Raw genomic sequence first — 18182 nt, 5'->3', positions numbered from 1 at the left:
AGAAATTATTTTTTGCTTTCGTGGGGAGTTTTGTTGTTTTGCACCTTGGGGCTTTGTCCCCATATATTCTAAAACAAGATTTTACTATTTTCACTTAGCTTAGATCAAAACACCAAGAAGCACCTGCTCCAGTGATGTTCCACTGCTGCATAGACCCAGACCAGTGGAGAACGCAGGTAGCTGATTTTGCTCCTAAGCCTTTCTGAACCACGCTCTGCTAGAAGTCGGCCGTGCCAGTGAAAGTCCCTCAGCTCCAAAGCAGGGAGAATAAAGCCGATCTCCAGTAAAGTGTATGTTTATTGTGTGTTGTTCCCAGGTGTGTTGGCATTTGTGGCCACATGGAATACCCCTGCCGCTTTCAGAATGCTTCTGCCACCACCCAGGAGATCATTCCTCATCGGGTCTTCGCCCCAGTTTGCCTTGAAGGTGCCTGCCAAGAGACCCTTCTGCAGCTGGTCTCTCCTTGCCTCGCAGCAGCACACTCTGTCCTGGGGACCCACCCATTTTCCAGGCTGGACATACTCATCGTTCCTGCCAACTTTCCAAGTCTGGGGATGGCCAGGTACATTGTTCCACTGTGGCGCTCGCAGAGAACATGGTTGGGGAATTCTGTGACTATATCTTGCTTTTTCTGAGCTCTGTCAGAGCTGTCATTTGATTAGGATGGAAGGGCCACGATTGCTTGTGCTTGGGCATCTCGTTGCTGCCTTGAGGGACAGTTTATGCATAGACTCTACCATGCATGAGCCTTTGGGTGTCTTGGACTCAATTCAGCTGCCTTAAAAATAAAATGACATTGTTGCTGGGATTTAGAAGAGATTGTGCCCCCAGATTGATGTATGCTGGATTGTGGCTGATCAGTGGCTGATTAGTTTAGGTGGTGAGAGCATAATGCTAATGACCCCAAGGTCGGAGCTCTGGGCAGGGTGATACAACCTGGGTCCAGGGCCATAGGCTGCTCGCCTAATCCTGACCAGCTGTTTCATCATTCTCACTGTTGGTCACAAGGGCAATGCCTTGAGAGCCCCTCTGTCAGAGAAACTGTGGATGGATCAGTATAAATCCCACGCCACTGCTAGAAAAGCGGCTCAGAGCAGATGGCTTCCTGAGGTGGGGTAGGGGTAGGAGATACATGCCTTGCTACTAATTTTTAATACAATAAATACATTGCTCTTATTGTTGTCTCAGTTTAGTTCCTATAGAAAAATCAAGGCCTGCAAGATGAACCTTTCCTATCTATTATTTACACCTAAAATTCATTCATTAATGCCATTGTTCATTCAGTAATAGGTAGCTGGGTTTCAGTCAGCATTTTACTTGGTTATGTCCTCGGGACTTTACTTGGTTGTGTTTCTGTTTGAAAATCTTAATCATTAACAGTGAATGTGCTTGACTAAGGATGGAAAATAAGCTCATCAAAACATGTGACTTTAAGTTTTTCCCTGTTAGTCAAGGAGATTCCTGCTGCCAATTAATTTCCATGCTTTTGAACAGCTGTCATTTGTGGTGTTTTCCCTGAAAACTGCACACATTCTTAGTAAAACCCATGAGTAGAAAAGAACTGTCCAGAACATTTGCTTTTGATCTTTACTATATACGTATACTTTTTAAAAGCTGGCTGGCTAGTCTTAATCCTTGAGGAGGTCTGAGAAAGTCATTTAGACTGATTTTTATCCTATATTTATGAAGATAATGGGAATGTAGAAACTAGGATAATTATATATATTTGGTTACATGCATCCTATAATTGTCTTGGATGTCTATATATAGAATTCGTCTTAACAAGGGGGCTTCTTTGGTCCCTTTGAAGAGTCTGCTGGACTTAATTTAATCAGAATTATTGGCAAAGAAAGGGTTGTTCATTAAATGTTTCTCATTTGTACACAGTTTTGAGGGGCCATATTTATTTGGGAGTTTTTAGCACTTTATGAGAGTACAGTTTTTCAGGGCATGTTTGCTAACAGTTCCAAGCTCTGACCTGAGGGGAGCAAAGGCAGAGAATTTTCCTACCGAGGACCTTGTTTTCTATAGCTCCTTCCTGACGTCAGTCTGCCAAAACCAGAGCTTGTTGACCTGCGGGCCCTTCTATAAAGCTTTTCTTTGCAAGCTTGCGTGCCTGAACAGGTAGGCTGTGTGTTTGCTGCTTTTTGAGATATTTAAAGTGATTTAAACATGCTTAACTCTGTATTTTTAAAGCAATAAGCCTAAGTACTGTAAGGCTAAATGGTACTCGGCACAAATGTCAAAAATGTGATGTTGATAATAACGTAGCAGCGGTAAGACCGCTTTCATGCTGAGGAACAGGAGAACTTCACATTTAAACATTTGTGGTGGGTTGTCAAATATCATTTTTCCTCCCATTTTTTCCCTTTCTTTTTAGACTGTGGAAATAGTCTGCCCTGGCCTAGATATTTTCCTGGGCTTAGTTACTGCTCCCCGTATTTGAGCCATGGAGGGGGGATTGTGGTATCTTCTGCCAGTTGGGAGCATGGGGGAACACTCTGTGTTTTTCCTAACTGACCTAAAATGATTCCACTTGTTTGGCATGACTCTCTTGGGATCCCAACACCTTGAGCCACATGCAGCCCAGTGGGGTTTATGACTCAGTTGGCTCCCAGCATCCTGCTGCCTTACTTATGGTCTCAGCTTTGCTTGGGGCTCTAGAAAGCAAAGCTGGAACAAAAATGACAGTTTCTAGGTCAACTCCATGCCTAAAGTAGGACTAGAGAAATCCCAAGGCTAGTCAGAACCATCTGAAAAGGCCTCCACACTGAAACTTGTCATTGTCCTGTTCTTTTGCACCAGAGATCAAAGGAGTTCTTGGTAAGTTAAATGGTTCTTTCCAAGTTCACATTTTATAAACATATATGCAAGATTATAAATTTCATACCTCCGGACTTCTTTAGTGATTAGGTCTTAATCATAATAATGAAACTCATTTTATAACCATTTTCGCATTCTTTTTTCAGTAAATCACATTAAACATTCCCATGTGAACGAAAGTGGGTAAATTCTTAATAACCACTTTAAGTAGTTATTTCTAATTTTGGATGATATCTGTAGTGATTGTACTGCATTTTAAATATTATGTAGCATGGGTTGTATGAATAATCTTAAAACTCTTTCTCCGAGTCTGTTTTTGAGAGCCTGATTCTGATATTCAGTGAAGTGGGAAAAACATATTAGTACAACTTGAATGTACGAAAATGGCAAATCAGTTTGAAAGAAGGTAAATAATACACAAATGTCTTTTTAGAATTCAAAATACTTTTCAAACATTACAATAACTAGAACATTTATCAATACTGCACTTAATGATTTTTGTCACCTAGTAATATAATATTAACCTCCCCTCCAATTCTTTTCCGAATCCCTGTTCCAGGGAACAGATCCTTTCATTTCATCTGATTCTGAGAAAAACCACCAGTTTGCTTTTGAAACACTGTGGAAAGTTCCATTCCCATACTTTTCTCAGTAAGTGTGGGCTTTGTGTTTTGCTTTATTTTCGCCTTCTGTGTGGCTGAATGTGCCATGTAAGGAGCGATGGAATGCACATTTCATGGACTGTGTGCCATGATGTCTGTATGAAGGTCTGAATGCATTTCACAGGAGTCTCCACTGTATGGGCACCTCGCTGTCTCCGTGTTGGCGTAATTAGCGTTCTGCTGTTTCCACTGCACCCGGTGCTTTCTCAGGCTCTCAGCAGGGGCTGACTCGGAAGCCTGCTTTCCTAGGTATTGAGAAACGCAGGAAAGGAGCTCGTCATCATGCTTACACTCTGTTATAATGATAATAATGTTAATGGAATAATACCCTGGAACCAGATTTATGACAGTTGCTTAAAAATTAACACCTCAGTCTTACCTGTGAGTGTGTTTTTAATAAATGCTTTGCCTCATCATTTGTCTTTCAGCAGCTCACAATTACATGTCATGGGGCATAATTAGGTTGGCAGAACAACGTTGCTGATGTCCAAATACATTCTTTTTCCCCCCCTTTCTATCTCAGTTTCAAGAATCTCCTACAAATCATTTCGGAGTGGTTTTTATGTAGCACTTTGAATAAAAAGCCACATCTTCCATGACCCTGCCTCATGCTTGGCCATTCACATGGGTCTCAGCCCTGGTCCCACAAGCAAGCAAACAACACGGCAGCTGTGTGCTCGGTAAGGCTCACAAGTTCTGCTTTGACCTTGCCCACTGGTTCTGTAGATTGTTGTTCATCTGTTCATTGTTTATTTATTCATTCTTGCGATAAATTTCTGTTGAGCCCATAATGTGTGCCAGGTAGGACTGAAGATGCTGAGTCTACAGTGGGGACTGAGATTGATTAGGTCTCTCTCTGTCCGCATGGAGCTTGCATTCTAGTCAGGGGAGAAGACAGTGCACATAAAAACAAAACCAAGATGTGTGCTATGAAGAAAATAAAACCAAGCAAGTGACAAAGTGACTGGGGACAGGTAGCTTTGTTTAGGTGGCGAGGCTAAGGTTTCTTTAAAAGTGGCGGTTACAGTGAGACTGGAGGATGGGAAGAAGCCAGCACATGACAGCCTGGTGGAAAAACAGCACAGGCTGAGAAAGTTCAAGTCCAAAGGCCCCAAGGTGGGAACCACTGTAATGGGTTGGAGGAGCAGAAAGAAGCCCAGTGTAGTTGGAGGGTAATGAGCTTTTAGAATGACTTTCCTTCACCCCCTTCTTAAACTCATTTTTGAAGCCAGGAGACTCCATGGTCCCTTGGGGCTTGGTCACCTGAGCCACTCGCACAGCAGTATGAGGAAGAGTGGGGGAGCCAGTAAGAAGTGGTAGAGGCGGAGGAGGGATTGATAGTTCAGGCAGCCAGGGGTTACGTGGAGAGAGGTCAAATCTTCTTTCAGTTTTCTGGGATCAGCAGTGCCATACCATCTCATTGACAGGCCAGTTAGAAGCTGACTGTACTTAGCAGCTGCTGTCCTTAAGCAAAATTCTCCATTGTTAGGACATCGGAGCACCAGTGCCTGAACTGGAGACTCCCCCTTTGTGGAGAAGGGACAAGTCTCAGATCAATACGTTTCCTTTCCCCAGTAGGTGTTGATTGATTCCTTGTATGCTTTTTTGATACAGGGAGGGAGGCTGTGTTTATATGTTTGCTCATCCTAATTTTCAAGCTTTTAAAAGACTGAACAAAAATCGGATTGGTAAATAAAGAGCATCGAGAAATAATCGTCAATTACTTAAATATCTTCAATGCACTTCACAGTAGAGAGAAACTATAAAGCTCCCTATTACACATAGCTTGTTCTTAAAAGATCTGATTGTGCAATGAAAGGCTTCTGAATGCTTAGAGTAGTTCCTGACTATTGCATGCAGTTGTCTTAAGCACCTCAATTTGCAAATACATGGTGTGCACATACATGCCCAAGAATGAATGCAACCAGCTTTCCCTCCTCCCTCCTCCCTCCTCCTGGGGTTAGACAGGGTGTTGTCCTGTTTATTCTTATCTCCCAGCCAATGTGTAATGGAATCAGCAAAACATAACGTGCCAGGACAAAGGGCCTCTTGTTTTCAGCCTTCTAATTGTGCTGCTTTCTGCCGGGAAGGAAGCAGCCATAAATTTCTGTCATTATCTTAAATAGCAAGGTTTCACAGCTTTGGGAATTTTTCTTTGCTTGTTCTTTGTTAGATTCTACTCGAATTTTTTGATGCCCCAAACCAAACAGCCATACTTTTACATAATCCTGTAAATTTCAGGGGCTGTGACCCCCTGGTTTCAAGGCAGAGTGCAGCCGTAGTGATTGTTTCCTCTGGAAATCTGACGAGCTGTATATGAGAGCACCTTTCTGTTCACCAAGGCTGCCAGCTCCTCTGCTCTTTGATATGCTGCAGATTTGGGGGTCTGTGTGGGGGTTTTGTTTCTTTGTGATAGTTATTGTTTGTTTCCCAGGCTAATAAATTCTCAAATTTCTTTCTGCATGGATTGTTTTAAAAAATATCTTGAAGGGCATTCTACCCATTTTCCAATATAACTCTTCTGTTTTTTTTCAAACAGGTGGGTGTGAATGATAGAAACAGCTCATACTATCCTTTTTTTTCCTGTAAAATTTTAATGCTTTGTTTACTGGCACCGCTGCCGTTGCTGTAGCGATGAGCAAACAGAACTGGTGAGTGGCATGGTCTGCGAGGTGGCTTATTGCCCCCCTGCCCCGCCATCCCTTTGTTACTTTCTTTGTGTTCGTTTCTGCGTTTTGTGTTCTATGTTTATTTTTCTTCTTGAGAATATTATTTGACTTTGTTTCCCTCCTATTTTATAGAGAAGGGCTTTCCACTTCTGTGTTCTGGTTCTTGCATTTATCTTTGTTGAACTAGAAACTGGTATTTATAAAGTGATGTTCTTGACAGTCCTTGGCTGCAATTATTTGGTTAGTCTTGACGATACCCATCTGTACTCAGTGAGGCAGGTAGTGAGAAGGATGTGTGTATGCCCCATTCTTTTTGTTATTTATTAATCCTCACTTGAGGATATGTTTTTACTGATTTTTAGAGAAAAAGGGAGAGAGCAAAACACTGATGTGAGAGAGAAACATTGATCGTCTGCCTTTGGTACGATCTAACCTGCAACCTATGTATGTGCCCTGACCTGGAATTGAACCCACAACCTTTTGGTGTATGGGACAACACTCCAACAACTGAGTTATGTGGTCGGGCTATGCTCCATTCTTTACAGTGCAGGTTCAGGAGGATAGACGATGTCCCCAAGTCACTTAGAGCTGGGAAGTCAGAGAGAGAAGTCAAAGGGTCTCATTCTGGATAGCTTACAGAGCCTGGGTTCAGACTTATCTGTCATCCTCTCTGAGGTGTGCATGTCTGCGTCAGGGGCTGGCCATGGGAACCATAGTGTCACAGAGTTGACTTGAAGATCAGAGGTCATTGTGGGCTCATTGGAGGCAGCCACAGATTCACAGGAGTACGTTGGGACCAGGCTCTCTCTCTTCTGCTGGAACAACAGGCAGAGTGAACTCATAGCTTTTGGCTCAGCCAGAATCTTCTTGCCATCAAACAGCTGTGCTGCTTGTCAGATCCAGAAGTAGCATTTTATCATCATTACGCCATGATTCCTCACCCTCTGAAAGATTATGCTTAAGTGTTTTGTTTTCTTTGAACTGTTCTACACACGCACAGACTGACAGTCCAGCCTTCAGAGAACACCGCTGGGCCATCCTTCAAGAGAACTTGTCAGGCCTTTGAAAGGCCTTCCTGAAGCAATCTTCCCTCTACCTACATTTGCAATCTCCTCTCTCTCTATTGATGTCATCATGGGCCCCTAATCTCTTCCAGCCCTTGAGTCTGAGATGGCCAGTCGGCCCTGCCTTTCCATTTTTCCATTGCAAAGAAAAGTCTTTTATTTCCCCCTCCCACTTATTTTTCTACAGAAACACCAGTGCTGAGTAGAGCTTACATTCCCTGGGTGAAAATGAACAATGGAATTCAATGTGTCAAGTGGCCAAGTTGGAGTATTCCCAGTCTTGCTGGTTCTCACTCCTCAAACCACTGCAAATGTCCGAGTGAGCCAACGCTGCTGGCTTCTGGATGTGTTCTGTACGTCTGTGGGCAAAGAGCTGTGTATGTTTCTTTTAAGGCTAGACTCCTTTTGGGGGAAGACACCAACTCCAGAGACAGTGCTCCAGCAAGGCACACGTATGACCAGCTCTGCTTGAGGGAACATTACCTCTGTTGTGTCACAGCTCATATGTAGCTGGAACCCACCCCCATCTGAGCCGCAGAGCCCGTTGGCATAATGTGGGTAAGACATTGCCGCCGCATTACCCCACCCTTAGACTGTAACTGGAAGACTATCCCAGCTGCCTTTTTAAAAAAAGAAGTGCTTGCTTTAAAAGGCCAAAGAGGTGAGGAAACACCCCTTTAAAAAATGGATTACTTTTTAAAAAATTGATTACTTTGTGGGGTTTGTGGATACAGTGCAAAAGTCCACCCTGATTTAATCTGAGTGGAACTCAGAGTAGAACATGTTATATTTCTTGGTTAACTAACCATGCTATTTATAGAGGTGACTGCTCAGAAAGTCTAGACATTGTTCCAGGAAGACAGAATGCCAGATCTGCCCTTCACCTACCCAGTTAGCTTGCTGAAAATAACCTCTAACTCTTCTCACTGTGAAATGGAAATCTTAGAATTTCATTTCAGGAGAGCGTGAGTGGTGCCTTGGCTCCCTTGCCAAGACTTGGGAATGGGCAAGGAGGAGGGGTGCCTCTTAGGACCTGCCAGTGGGCCCGTGCCTCAGAAGCCATCTTGCTAAGGTGTGGGGACTGTGGTTGGCAGATCCTAGTTTTTGAGTTGGCCTCAAAGGAGACCCTGAGAACCTGCCTTGAGAATGAGTCAGCTCCATTTTCTGGCTTTTATCATGCGTACGCAATTTCTGAACATCCTATTGAAAGCTGGTAGTTGGAAAGGGATAGATGGGCAAAGCCGAGGATTCATTCAGTAGACACCTATCAATGGACAGGTGTGATGAATGCTGATGATTCTGTAGCTACAGAGAAATATGAGACCTTTAGCCTAAATCAAGGGTTAGCGTGTGTGTTTTTTTTTATAGTAGGTTCCAAGGAAGACTAATTTTGTGGAATGTTGATAATGTGGGAAAAGGAACTATAGTTAATTAGTTCAGGAAACGAATGAATGAAACAAAGTTAAAAGGCAGTGTTTATTGGAGGGCTTCTGAGAAAGCCTTTGATACCCCTCATTACCCTGATTTAAGATCCTGGTGCTTGTGTATCTCAAAAACAGGGCCAGAATATGCAGGGATCCCCTTTACAGGGTGCAGTTCATGGGACTACTTGGTCCCCAGAAATCAAAACACACACTGGAAAATGATTCTAATCAGAAGTAACCTTGGAGTTGGTTGCTCAGTGGCTGTGGAGTCCAGCTTTCATTTGGTCAAGTGGTGATTGAGGTTCTGCGGTGTCAGCCCTGGGCCAGGGCCATGCTTTATCTCGGTGACGAAGATGGGCTCACAGTCCAATGCAGGAGGCCCCACACTCTTCTGATTACACATCTCTTTTTCACATTGCCCTCTTCAAATATTGATATTTATTTATAAGTTGTATATATTTAGTATAGTGTTACTATATTAGGTACTCTATAAATACAAAAACAGGAATTTAAAAGGGTGAGGAAAACCAGTTATGAAAAAAAGTTCCATCATTTCTGTCTGTACCCAGTGGTTTGGCTCATGCCCTGGGGTCCCTGCACTCACCGGGGCCCACAGAGACTGTGATTCCGTGGGTTGGGGTAGTAGGGTCTTGGCATCTGGAATGTTAACACATCTGCCCAGATGATTCTGCTCAGGTGTTAGAGAGCAGTGTGACTTTGGTGGGGACTGTGTGGGCATCCTGGGAAGCTTTCACAGACTCCATACCCTGCTGTCTTCTCTCAGGTGAGAATGCCGGACTGGGGAAAGAGGGTGGCAGGGGAGCTCCCTGGTGATACTCCCTGCTTGTCTGTTACTTACTGTAAGGAAGGTGTGTTCCTGAGGGACTGGGCCCAGGAATGCCCTGGGATCCCAGGCCATCTCTGGGCTTCCCTAGCCTAGTTTCTTTCTCTGAAAAGTAAGGGGCTGATTTCGAATTGTCTGCAGAGTGCGTTAGAGCCCTAGCATTCTTTGATTTAATTGGGTTGGAGTTTTTATTTTGAACAAAGGTGGGGGTGATTCAGTTTTGTTCAGCAATTTACATACACATATATTTTCTTTTGATGTTTCAGCTAGTTACATCAGAAGCCTGCGATTTTCTTGTACTCCTTGGGCACCTGGACAGCAGTAGGCGTTTAAATTTTAGGCCCTCAAGCTTCAGAAGGGGCCTCTCTTACCCCTCTTTAATTGCAAAATACGCAGATCTCAAGGGTAAGGGCCCCATTTTCCTAATAGCCGCCTCTGCTCTATGTACCATCAACGCAAAACAGCATTTCCAAATACCATGTCAGGAGTGTGCTCCAAGGAGGAATTCAGCCCTCTTTCCTTCAGCCAGGCAATTTACCACTCAGGCCCCAGCCCCTTGCCCCCTCAGAGCTAGCAGCTAGCTTGTTGCCCCCACCCCTTGTTTTAGCCTCCTGTCTCCATTTGCAAGCTGGTAAGTTGCACATACATGTGTTTGAACAACTGTCGGGCTTGTCCTGCTCAAACTGGGCTTTGGTTTAAAACAAACAACAACAGAGAACCCAGTGGGGGTGGGATGGATGGAGATATTTCAGTTGTACTTGCAGGTGGTGTTGTTTTGACCTTGACAGTCAGTTTTGAAGGACCTGTCAAGCCCCTTTGTGTGCTCCTGGGCACACCCACCTGGAAGACATTATGTCCCCTAAGCTTTCCTTGCCCAGCAGGCAGCGCCAAGACCCGGGTGTCGTTCTCATCCTTGGAAGGTTAATACGTTCGTGGCAGGGCTTTACCGAGAGGGGCCCAACTGCAAACGCTGCTTTTGTTTAAAATTCGTGTTTCTCATCTCTCCTGGCCTAGCCCTCTCAGCCCCTAGGCCCTCCCCCACACCCTTCAGACTCCCTCCACCCCCAGTCAGCCTTCTCAGCTCTCTTACCCCCTCTGTTTGGCTTCAAACCATTTCTTCCTGGCTTTGATAACTCCTTGCAGAGCTGCAAGCAATCAGGAGATTATAGGCCCCAGAGCTCAGCAGGGCACACTGCCTGGTAGGAGGCTCAGGCCCCAGTCCCCAGACTACCACAGGAAATCGGACCCAGAAAGCCTGCCAGCCTCTGGTGTCCTCTACTGAAGCCCTGTGCCTTTTCTGGTGACCAGCTCCTTGGGGTGGGGCTAGGCAGGGTGGGGACACCTCCTCAGCTTAAGTGCTATCTGGGAAGACCTCTTCGGGAGTGATTCAGACCTGTCTTATGTGGTCCAGGTCACCATTGCATCTCTTTGAATTTATCATTTTAGACTTTGGGTCTCTCTCTTGCCTTCCAAAGTCATATAAGCTGGTTTCCAGAAGTTAGGGTGACGAAAGAGAATAGAAGAAAGGACCCCATTGGATTCAACCTCGTGCCTACCAGTGCTTGGATAGTTTTATGTTATTTGAGGATACAGATGATGGCTCCTTACCCAGGGAGCTCCTCTTTCTTGGCTCCCACATCTAAGGCCCCATATTGTTTTTTGTTTGTTTGTTTTTATAAAGTCTTTTAAAAAAAATTTTAATATATCTTTATTGATTTCAGAGAGAGGAAGGGAGAGGGGGAGAGAGAGAGAATCATCAATGATGAGAGAGTCATTGATTGGCTGCCTCCCGTACTCCCCAACCGTGATCTCCTGGATCTTAGGCCCATGCTCAACTGCTGAGCCACGCCCGGCTGGGCAAGGCCCCGTACTGTTGAAGGAAATCTGTACCGTCTTTCTAAAGGTAGAGATGACAGAGAGGGAGCTTGTTTATCTCACTGTTCTACAGCACTTCCTCCAGAGTCTGAAAGAAATGGGCCCAGATCTAGATGTTTCCCTCGACAGTTCCCTCATGGCGTCGGCTCACAGAAGCGCTGGAGGAGACATCTGCACCTGGTCCTCCAGGTAGCCTCCCGAGGTCTGACTCAGGGTCCGAGGGAAGCACCCTCCCAGGCCATGGCAGTACTGCCCACTGCTCCCTCCAGGGACACAGCCTCCACCCATCATCCCCTGCTCCACGGCACCTCTGTATTGGAATCTTATTACTTTACTTTGGCCCAAGGCCTTCCCTGGGATTTCCAGAAGTAATGAAAAGGACAAGAGGCTGAGAGGTATGTGGTATGAGAGTGACTGGACTATGTCTCCAGTCACCAGGAGGAACCTGGTCTCACAGAAGGTAAGAGAAGCAGAAGTACAGGTGAGAAACAGCATGTGCCCATGTGCCCTACCCTTTCCATCTGGGAACCTTCACATTAGGGCTGCATTTGGTCCAAGCTGGCTGAGTTGGGCTTCTGTCATTTACAACCCAGCGCCCAGACTGACTGACAAGGGCTACTTCATTTTTGCTTTCACGGACAGAAGCATCATGAGAACTTAGGGTTGGAGAAAGCTGTCAGAGTCTGTGAGCAGCTCTGGAACCTTCCCCTTCCAGCCTTCAAATGTCTGAATGACAATGCTACCTAACTTTAACTCTCTGGAGCCCGAGGAATGTCCTCATGTGTCCTTGATCTCTTTTCCTGTCACTTTTGATTCAGAAACTGATTCCTGTCCTCTCTGAAGCAGCTGTCTCTGGTTTGTTCTCAGGGTATCAGAGGCATTATCTGACCTGTGCTTGAAAGGCCTGCGTGACTGTGTGACGGAAACATCTGAAAGAACCCTGTGTCAACACTTGTCCCTTCCAGATGGAGCCAGAGAGGCTCCAAGTCAGGGGGAAGGCCAGGACAGGGAAGGCCAGAGGGACTGCAGGGCCGGGTGACACCTGAGCTGCTCGCCTTTGAATACTGGGGGCTCCCAGAAGCATACACAGTGGTTTGTAAATAGTACCTGCCTGTGTTAATTGAGATAATCCTTTAGGCCAAAATAGGAATGATTTAAGATACTTTCGAAAGAATCAACCTTAAAAAGCATTTGAATAGTAAGTTGCTTTAGTGGAATTGTTTTCTAATTTTGTTCCCCACCTGTGTTCCCATCTACCCCAACCCCTCATTCCTCAGCTTCTGCACTAGTTTTTTGTGTAATCTTCTGTGTTTCTTCATGTGGATGCAATAATAAATAGTCAATAAGACTGGATCGCTGTCACCCCTTCCTTTTCTCCTTCAGAGAAGGCAGAGCACGCACCCCGTTTACACTGTGCTTTCATCACCTAAGGTTATATCCCGGACTTTTCTATCATTAGGCCTTAGAGCCTTTTCTCATCTTTTTATTTAGTTGCATGGTATTCAAATCTATGGGTGTTATAAGTTTATTTTCCCAAAACATGCATCTTTGAGTTCTCAGTATTTTAGCTGTGAACAGCGCACCGAACAGGTTCTGCGGCTGCACCGCGTGCTGCGCGCGGTTGGGGTGTGCCTCACCCCGTTCGCCCCCCCGCTGTGATGACAGGTCGTACCTCGTGAAATTTCTCCTCAGGGAAGTTTTAAAAGCACTTTTGTGTGGTTCACTAGGACTTGGAGGAACCTACAGACAGTACAGTAGGGATGGAAATAAGAATTAGTCTCTCGCCCCAAACCTCACGTCCTTGTGAGGCTCTTGGCTGTTTAGGTTCAAGTCCTCATGTAATGCGTTGCGCGGGAGCCGCGATGATGCCTGTGCAGCGGTCTCAGGTGGCGGCCTTCAGATCTGCCCATTTTAACAGCTCTGGGGTTACGTCCCATTCTCAGTGACTTTGGAAGTTTAAAGAAAACTTCTTTAAAAAAGGCATCCACATATATGAAATTTTTAAATAGCATTAAGAAATGCCATTTATTTTTCTGGTAAAGAAAACTAGATATTATTTATACAATTTTGGCTGCTGGTTTTATTTATTTGGGCTGCGCCCTGCTGTTGAGTGAATGGTACAGGCTGGTGTGGGACCCACAGCTGGGCTTCTAGGAGCAGAACACTTACTTCAGAGACTCGGGGGTGGGCAGCAGAGTGCGCTGAGCCCAGGCCAGAGGCCAGCGCCCAGTCTCACAAAATAAGCTGTGTAGGTTTCAAGTCAGAAAATTGGAAGGCGGAAAAGGGAAAATATTCTTTAACCACATTGAGGAAAAAAATGAAGGGGAAGGCTAATGCTGTCTCCTTTTTTAAATAGGAGGATGTTGGGAAGACAGAGATTTTTAATGGTTTTAATCTTCAGACTTGGGCAGAAAGCCAAGCGTGATCTGAATACAGAAAAAGTGGAATGAAATGCCAGAAGGGGAGGTGGAAAGTAGTGGGTTATGGAAACAGCCTAATGTGTCGGAATTTCCAGGCTCCTCAAGGAATTGGCTGGATTGTGGCAGAGTTGTTGAAACAGTTTTTAAAACTCCATTGAATGTCCATATGCCAGCCCCCTCCCCCAACTCTAGAGCATATCATGTAAAACTCAGTTTTAAAGTGCAGGCAGAGCCCAGGATGCTACCCCATTATGGTTTCATATTGGCTAGAATAACCTAATTTTTGTTGTTGACACCAATGGGAGGCAAGCGATAGACAGAAGTGTTCTTTACCAGCATGGCAAATTATTTCTTTAATCTCTAAAGGACAACCATTTTAGTGGATACAAAATTAATGAAGCCATAGGCCCCTACACTGTGTGTGTGCAAACACACACACACACACACACACACACACACACACACATTTAGCCTGTTGATCTCCCTAGTAGTTATTTCCTATAGACACACACAGCTACAGTGATTCCCACACTGGTTTGTCAGGACAGTCATCACTTAGAGGGAACAGTCAGAAGGGCTGAGAGGCTCAGCGAGTGCAGCGAGGGGAGCTGCTGTTCATTTGCTCCATCTCCCCACTTGGCAGGACCCTGGGACCCTTTAAGGGTGTGATGATCTTGCTAGAAGCTGAAGCAGCAAATGGAGGGTCATTTTTCTTGTGTTTTCACATGGATGCCTGACCTAGTAGGAAATAGGCTTGTGCTTGTCTGGTCTCTAAGGCCATGGGAAATGACTCTTCATAAAGCCAAAATGGTAAGTGCTTTTTTACAGTTAACCTTTGCTACTCTTGCTGTGACAGTACACCTCCCCTCTTGGCCTAACTCCAGCAGAAGAGCGAGCTCCTGTACTGGATAACGGGGTGCTTTATTGCTTTGTTTGTAAACCTGCAGCGCTTGCTTCCCTAGGCTAGACGACCCCAGTCGTTTTGAGTTCCTCCTTATAGTTTTATTTCCCTTTTCTTTAATCACCCCAGCTGCTTTCTTCTAGCTCACTTTCTAGTTTTCTTCATCCCTCAGAAGTTGAAAAGCCCAAATTCAGGTGCAGGAAGGTGCAAAGGTGTCTCCATGGTGAAATCAGGATTTGTGTAAGGAGCCCTTCACCCCAGGCCCGGCACTGTGCTGAGGACATCTCATGAGATGTCCCATTTGAGCCTTACAACCTGTACAGGGTGGAAGCTGTTATCACTGGCATTTTGTTGCTGAGGAACCTGAGAAAGGAGTAATTCTGTGTCTTACCCTTCTCCCAGGTGACACAGCTGAAACTCGACCCCAGTCTCGGACTGGAGCCTGCAGTCTGAGCCACTTTTCCCTGGTGCCATGATTTCATTCACCAATCCTGGAACCTTATATTTAACTCTGACAACTGTGCCGGGCAGCTGACTGGCTTTCCACTTAAAGATCATTACGGCTCCCTTTTACTACTTTATTAACACATGCTTAGTCATTCCTTACTTCAGACTGGGCTGTTTGTGTTCCTGGAAATTCACTTTATTTAACCACTTTTCCCAGTTCTTTGATTCTCATTAAATTCTCATTCAGCCCTTCAAGAGGCTGTTAACCCCTCTTAGCTTCATTCCATGGACAATCTAATGAGATGAGGTCTCTTAACTGGTGAGCCGCCCAGGGGATCTTGGGCGTCCAGTGCCCTCCCCTGTGCCATCCCCTACACTTACCTTCCCTGGGTTTCCATGGCACACTCATGGGAGGAGGTATACAATGAGCAGCTTTGCTGGCTGTGCAGTGGCAGTGAATTTTTAGGTACTATCTATTTATTCAAATTTGGAGGATTCACCAAAATTTCACAGTGACTTCAGAACTAGGGAAACCTAACTTATATTTTGATTCAAGGCCAAGGTTACTGTGTGCTCATTGTTCTCACTGAGAATCTGGGGTGCTGTCAAGATGTCAATTTGAGGGGGCCATGGCTTTGGAATGAAAAAACACCATCTATGAAAAATATTCACCTGACATTGAATTGTGTCCCAACCAGCATACTACACAGTACCAGGCATGTAGCTGACATTTAGTTGCTATTTATAAAGTGATGGAAAGAATGCATTGGGAATAGCAATGGTGATGAAAGTAATTTTACTTTTTGCCAAAAATATCTAGTGTGATTTCCCCAGTGTACGGACACAAGTTTAGGCAGGGAAGAGTAAGACAGGAATAATAATAATAACAATAATGATATATGTGGTATAATAACAACAGTTACTATTATCCTAGAAATTAAAATTAAAGTAAAAAATATTCTCTCATAACACATTTTTAAGAATAACAACAAAAAATCAACGTTCTGGAATCTCGTCAATCCACTAACAAGAGGATTTCAAGAGTCTTGAGTCTTTTAGCTTTCCTTTCCTTCACTTCTTTCTTCATTTGTTTTCCACCAGTATTAAAATCAGCCAAAGCTGGTCTCCTGTGAATGGCTTGTGATTAGATCATTACAAGTATAGCTTGGTGTCTGCTGTGTTTAAGAACTCAGAGATGCTTGGAGACACTGCTGAGAAGAGTCCTCAACTTTGAGGTGGAACCAGAAATAAACTATTTCTGCCTCTGTTATTATGCTCTTCCAACCATTTGTCAAAATTAAGCTCAAAATAGGATCTTGACTCTACAGACATTTGTTGTTGTTGTTGCTGCTGCATAACTCAGTTAATCTGTAAAACCTGGGAGTGTGTTACTGAGAGCAGTCACTGCAGGGTGGCACCCGGGGCTTAGGGCCTGAGCGGAAAAATGGCCGGTTACTGACACAGCACGGGAACGAAAGCCCGAGACTGAATCCGTGTCTCCGCGAGGGAATTATGGATGCATTCCGTTACCTTGATGGAGGAAAGTAATTAAAGAAAATAATTAAAGAGAGGAAAATAACTTAATTAAAGAAAATGATTAAACAACCATCCTTTACATTTCTTTTTCCCCTTTCAGTTTTGCGCGCTCGTTTTTGTAGTACCCTTCCCAAGTCTTGAAAATACAACTGCTTCCCATTTGGTAAGCTTTTTCCCCCCTTTTCATTTGGCAGCAGTATTTTCCTGTGTTTTCAATGGCACCAAAATTAACATGGCTGTTTTTATTTAACAGGAACAACTTCAAGTTTTATATTACACGCCCCGCCAAAGAATTTTTTATTTTGCCCTGGCGTTTCCCAAGATGTTAGCGTGGCTTTGAAAACAGGGCTGTTTGACTGCTGTTGCAAAGATAGCAGGGGGGCAGGGCAGATTGGGGAGGAGGGAGTGAGAGAGCAGAGGGGATGAGGGAAATTGGCCTCCCCCACGCTACTATTTTTAAGTTTGCTTGCCTACTGAATGGCTCAGTTTACAAATCCTACTGGATATTGGTTTGACCTTCCCAGTTTTCATTCCTGTTGAAAGCGTGATGGATGCGTTGGTGGGAGACAAACCATTTGTTCCTGAGTTTTGGCCATGTGCAGGCTCCCTTATGAGCACCAGACCTTCCACTCTCCTCAATCTGGGATCCCCACATTGTCAAAGGCATCATGTGGGAGGTATCCAAGCCCAGAATTTCTTAGGAGGTGGGATCTCAGATCCCAATTAGAAACACTCCAGGAAACACACATCTTTATTTGTTAAACAAATAGTCTTATGTGGGCCTTGGCAAGGACACTCTTATTTTACATAAGTGAGGTAAACAGGACTGTGCAGGGGGTACCTCTTTTCAGCCTGAAACTTTGAAACCCAGTTTCAGGGTTTCAGATTGGAAAATGCACTGTTCTTTTCTCCTTGGCTTGGGTTCTTGAGAATGTTGTTTCCTCATTTAGTAATTGGAGAGTTAATGGGTTCTTTGTGATGATACTGTAGAAGAGAGACTGTTTTATTTGCTTCTGGGACTGTAATTAAATTGGCGCCCATTGGCGTGGTTAGAGTTAAGGTTGCTTCAGCTTTTCCAGTATAAACTCATATTTCAGGGGTTTATAACCAGCTATAAAAATTTGCTTCTAGCTACAGACCTGGCATATTCAGTGTCAGCCTAGGAATAACCTTTACTTTTTAAAAAGTCCTTTAAAAAGGATAGTTAAATATTCAGCTTAGCTGTTTATAACTGTTAAGTTACAAGGAAGCAAGGAAATAAAAATAGCTTTTTTTAGCAAAAACTTGTGATCGATTTTTTAAAATGTGAACAAGTTTATTAGATACTTCTTATGTCTTCAAAGGAAACTACAGCAGCGTCTCTCTGAAAGATATTTTAAAAGGATATTGTTTCAGTTTCCTTGTGGCTACAGGCAGAGCACTAGCAAATGTCCCCTGTTGTCCCAAGACATGCGCCTCCCCGAGGACTGCTGGCAAAGCTGTGTTGTCAGTGGGCTCCAATTCATTGTAACAAAACT

General features: G+C 44.4%; 1 protein-coding gene across 1 annotated transcript in view; it reads left to right on the top strand.

Moving 5' to 3' along the window:
- AOPEP (aminopeptidase O (putative)) overlaps nucleotides 1-18182 on the top strand; it is a 296713-nt gene that overhangs the window by 38284 nt on the left and 240247 nt on the right. Inside the window, exon 5 of the mRNA XM_087822613.1 lies at nucleotides 317-562. Within this exon, the coding sequence (XP_087678739.1) occupies nucleotides 317-562 (246 nt within the window). The remainder of the gene's footprint in view (nucleotides 1-316; nucleotides 563-18182) is intronic.

Source organism: Miniopterus natalensis, chromosome 12 (genome assembly GCF_054644295.1).
Source record: "Miniopterus natalensis isolate mMinNat1 chromosome 12, mMinNat1.hap1, whole genome shotgun sequence".
Taxonomy (NCBI): Eukaryota; Metazoa; Chordata; class Mammalia; order Chiroptera; family Miniopteridae; genus Miniopterus; species Miniopterus natalensis.
This window is presented reverse-complemented; position numbering and strand designations above follow the sequence as displayed.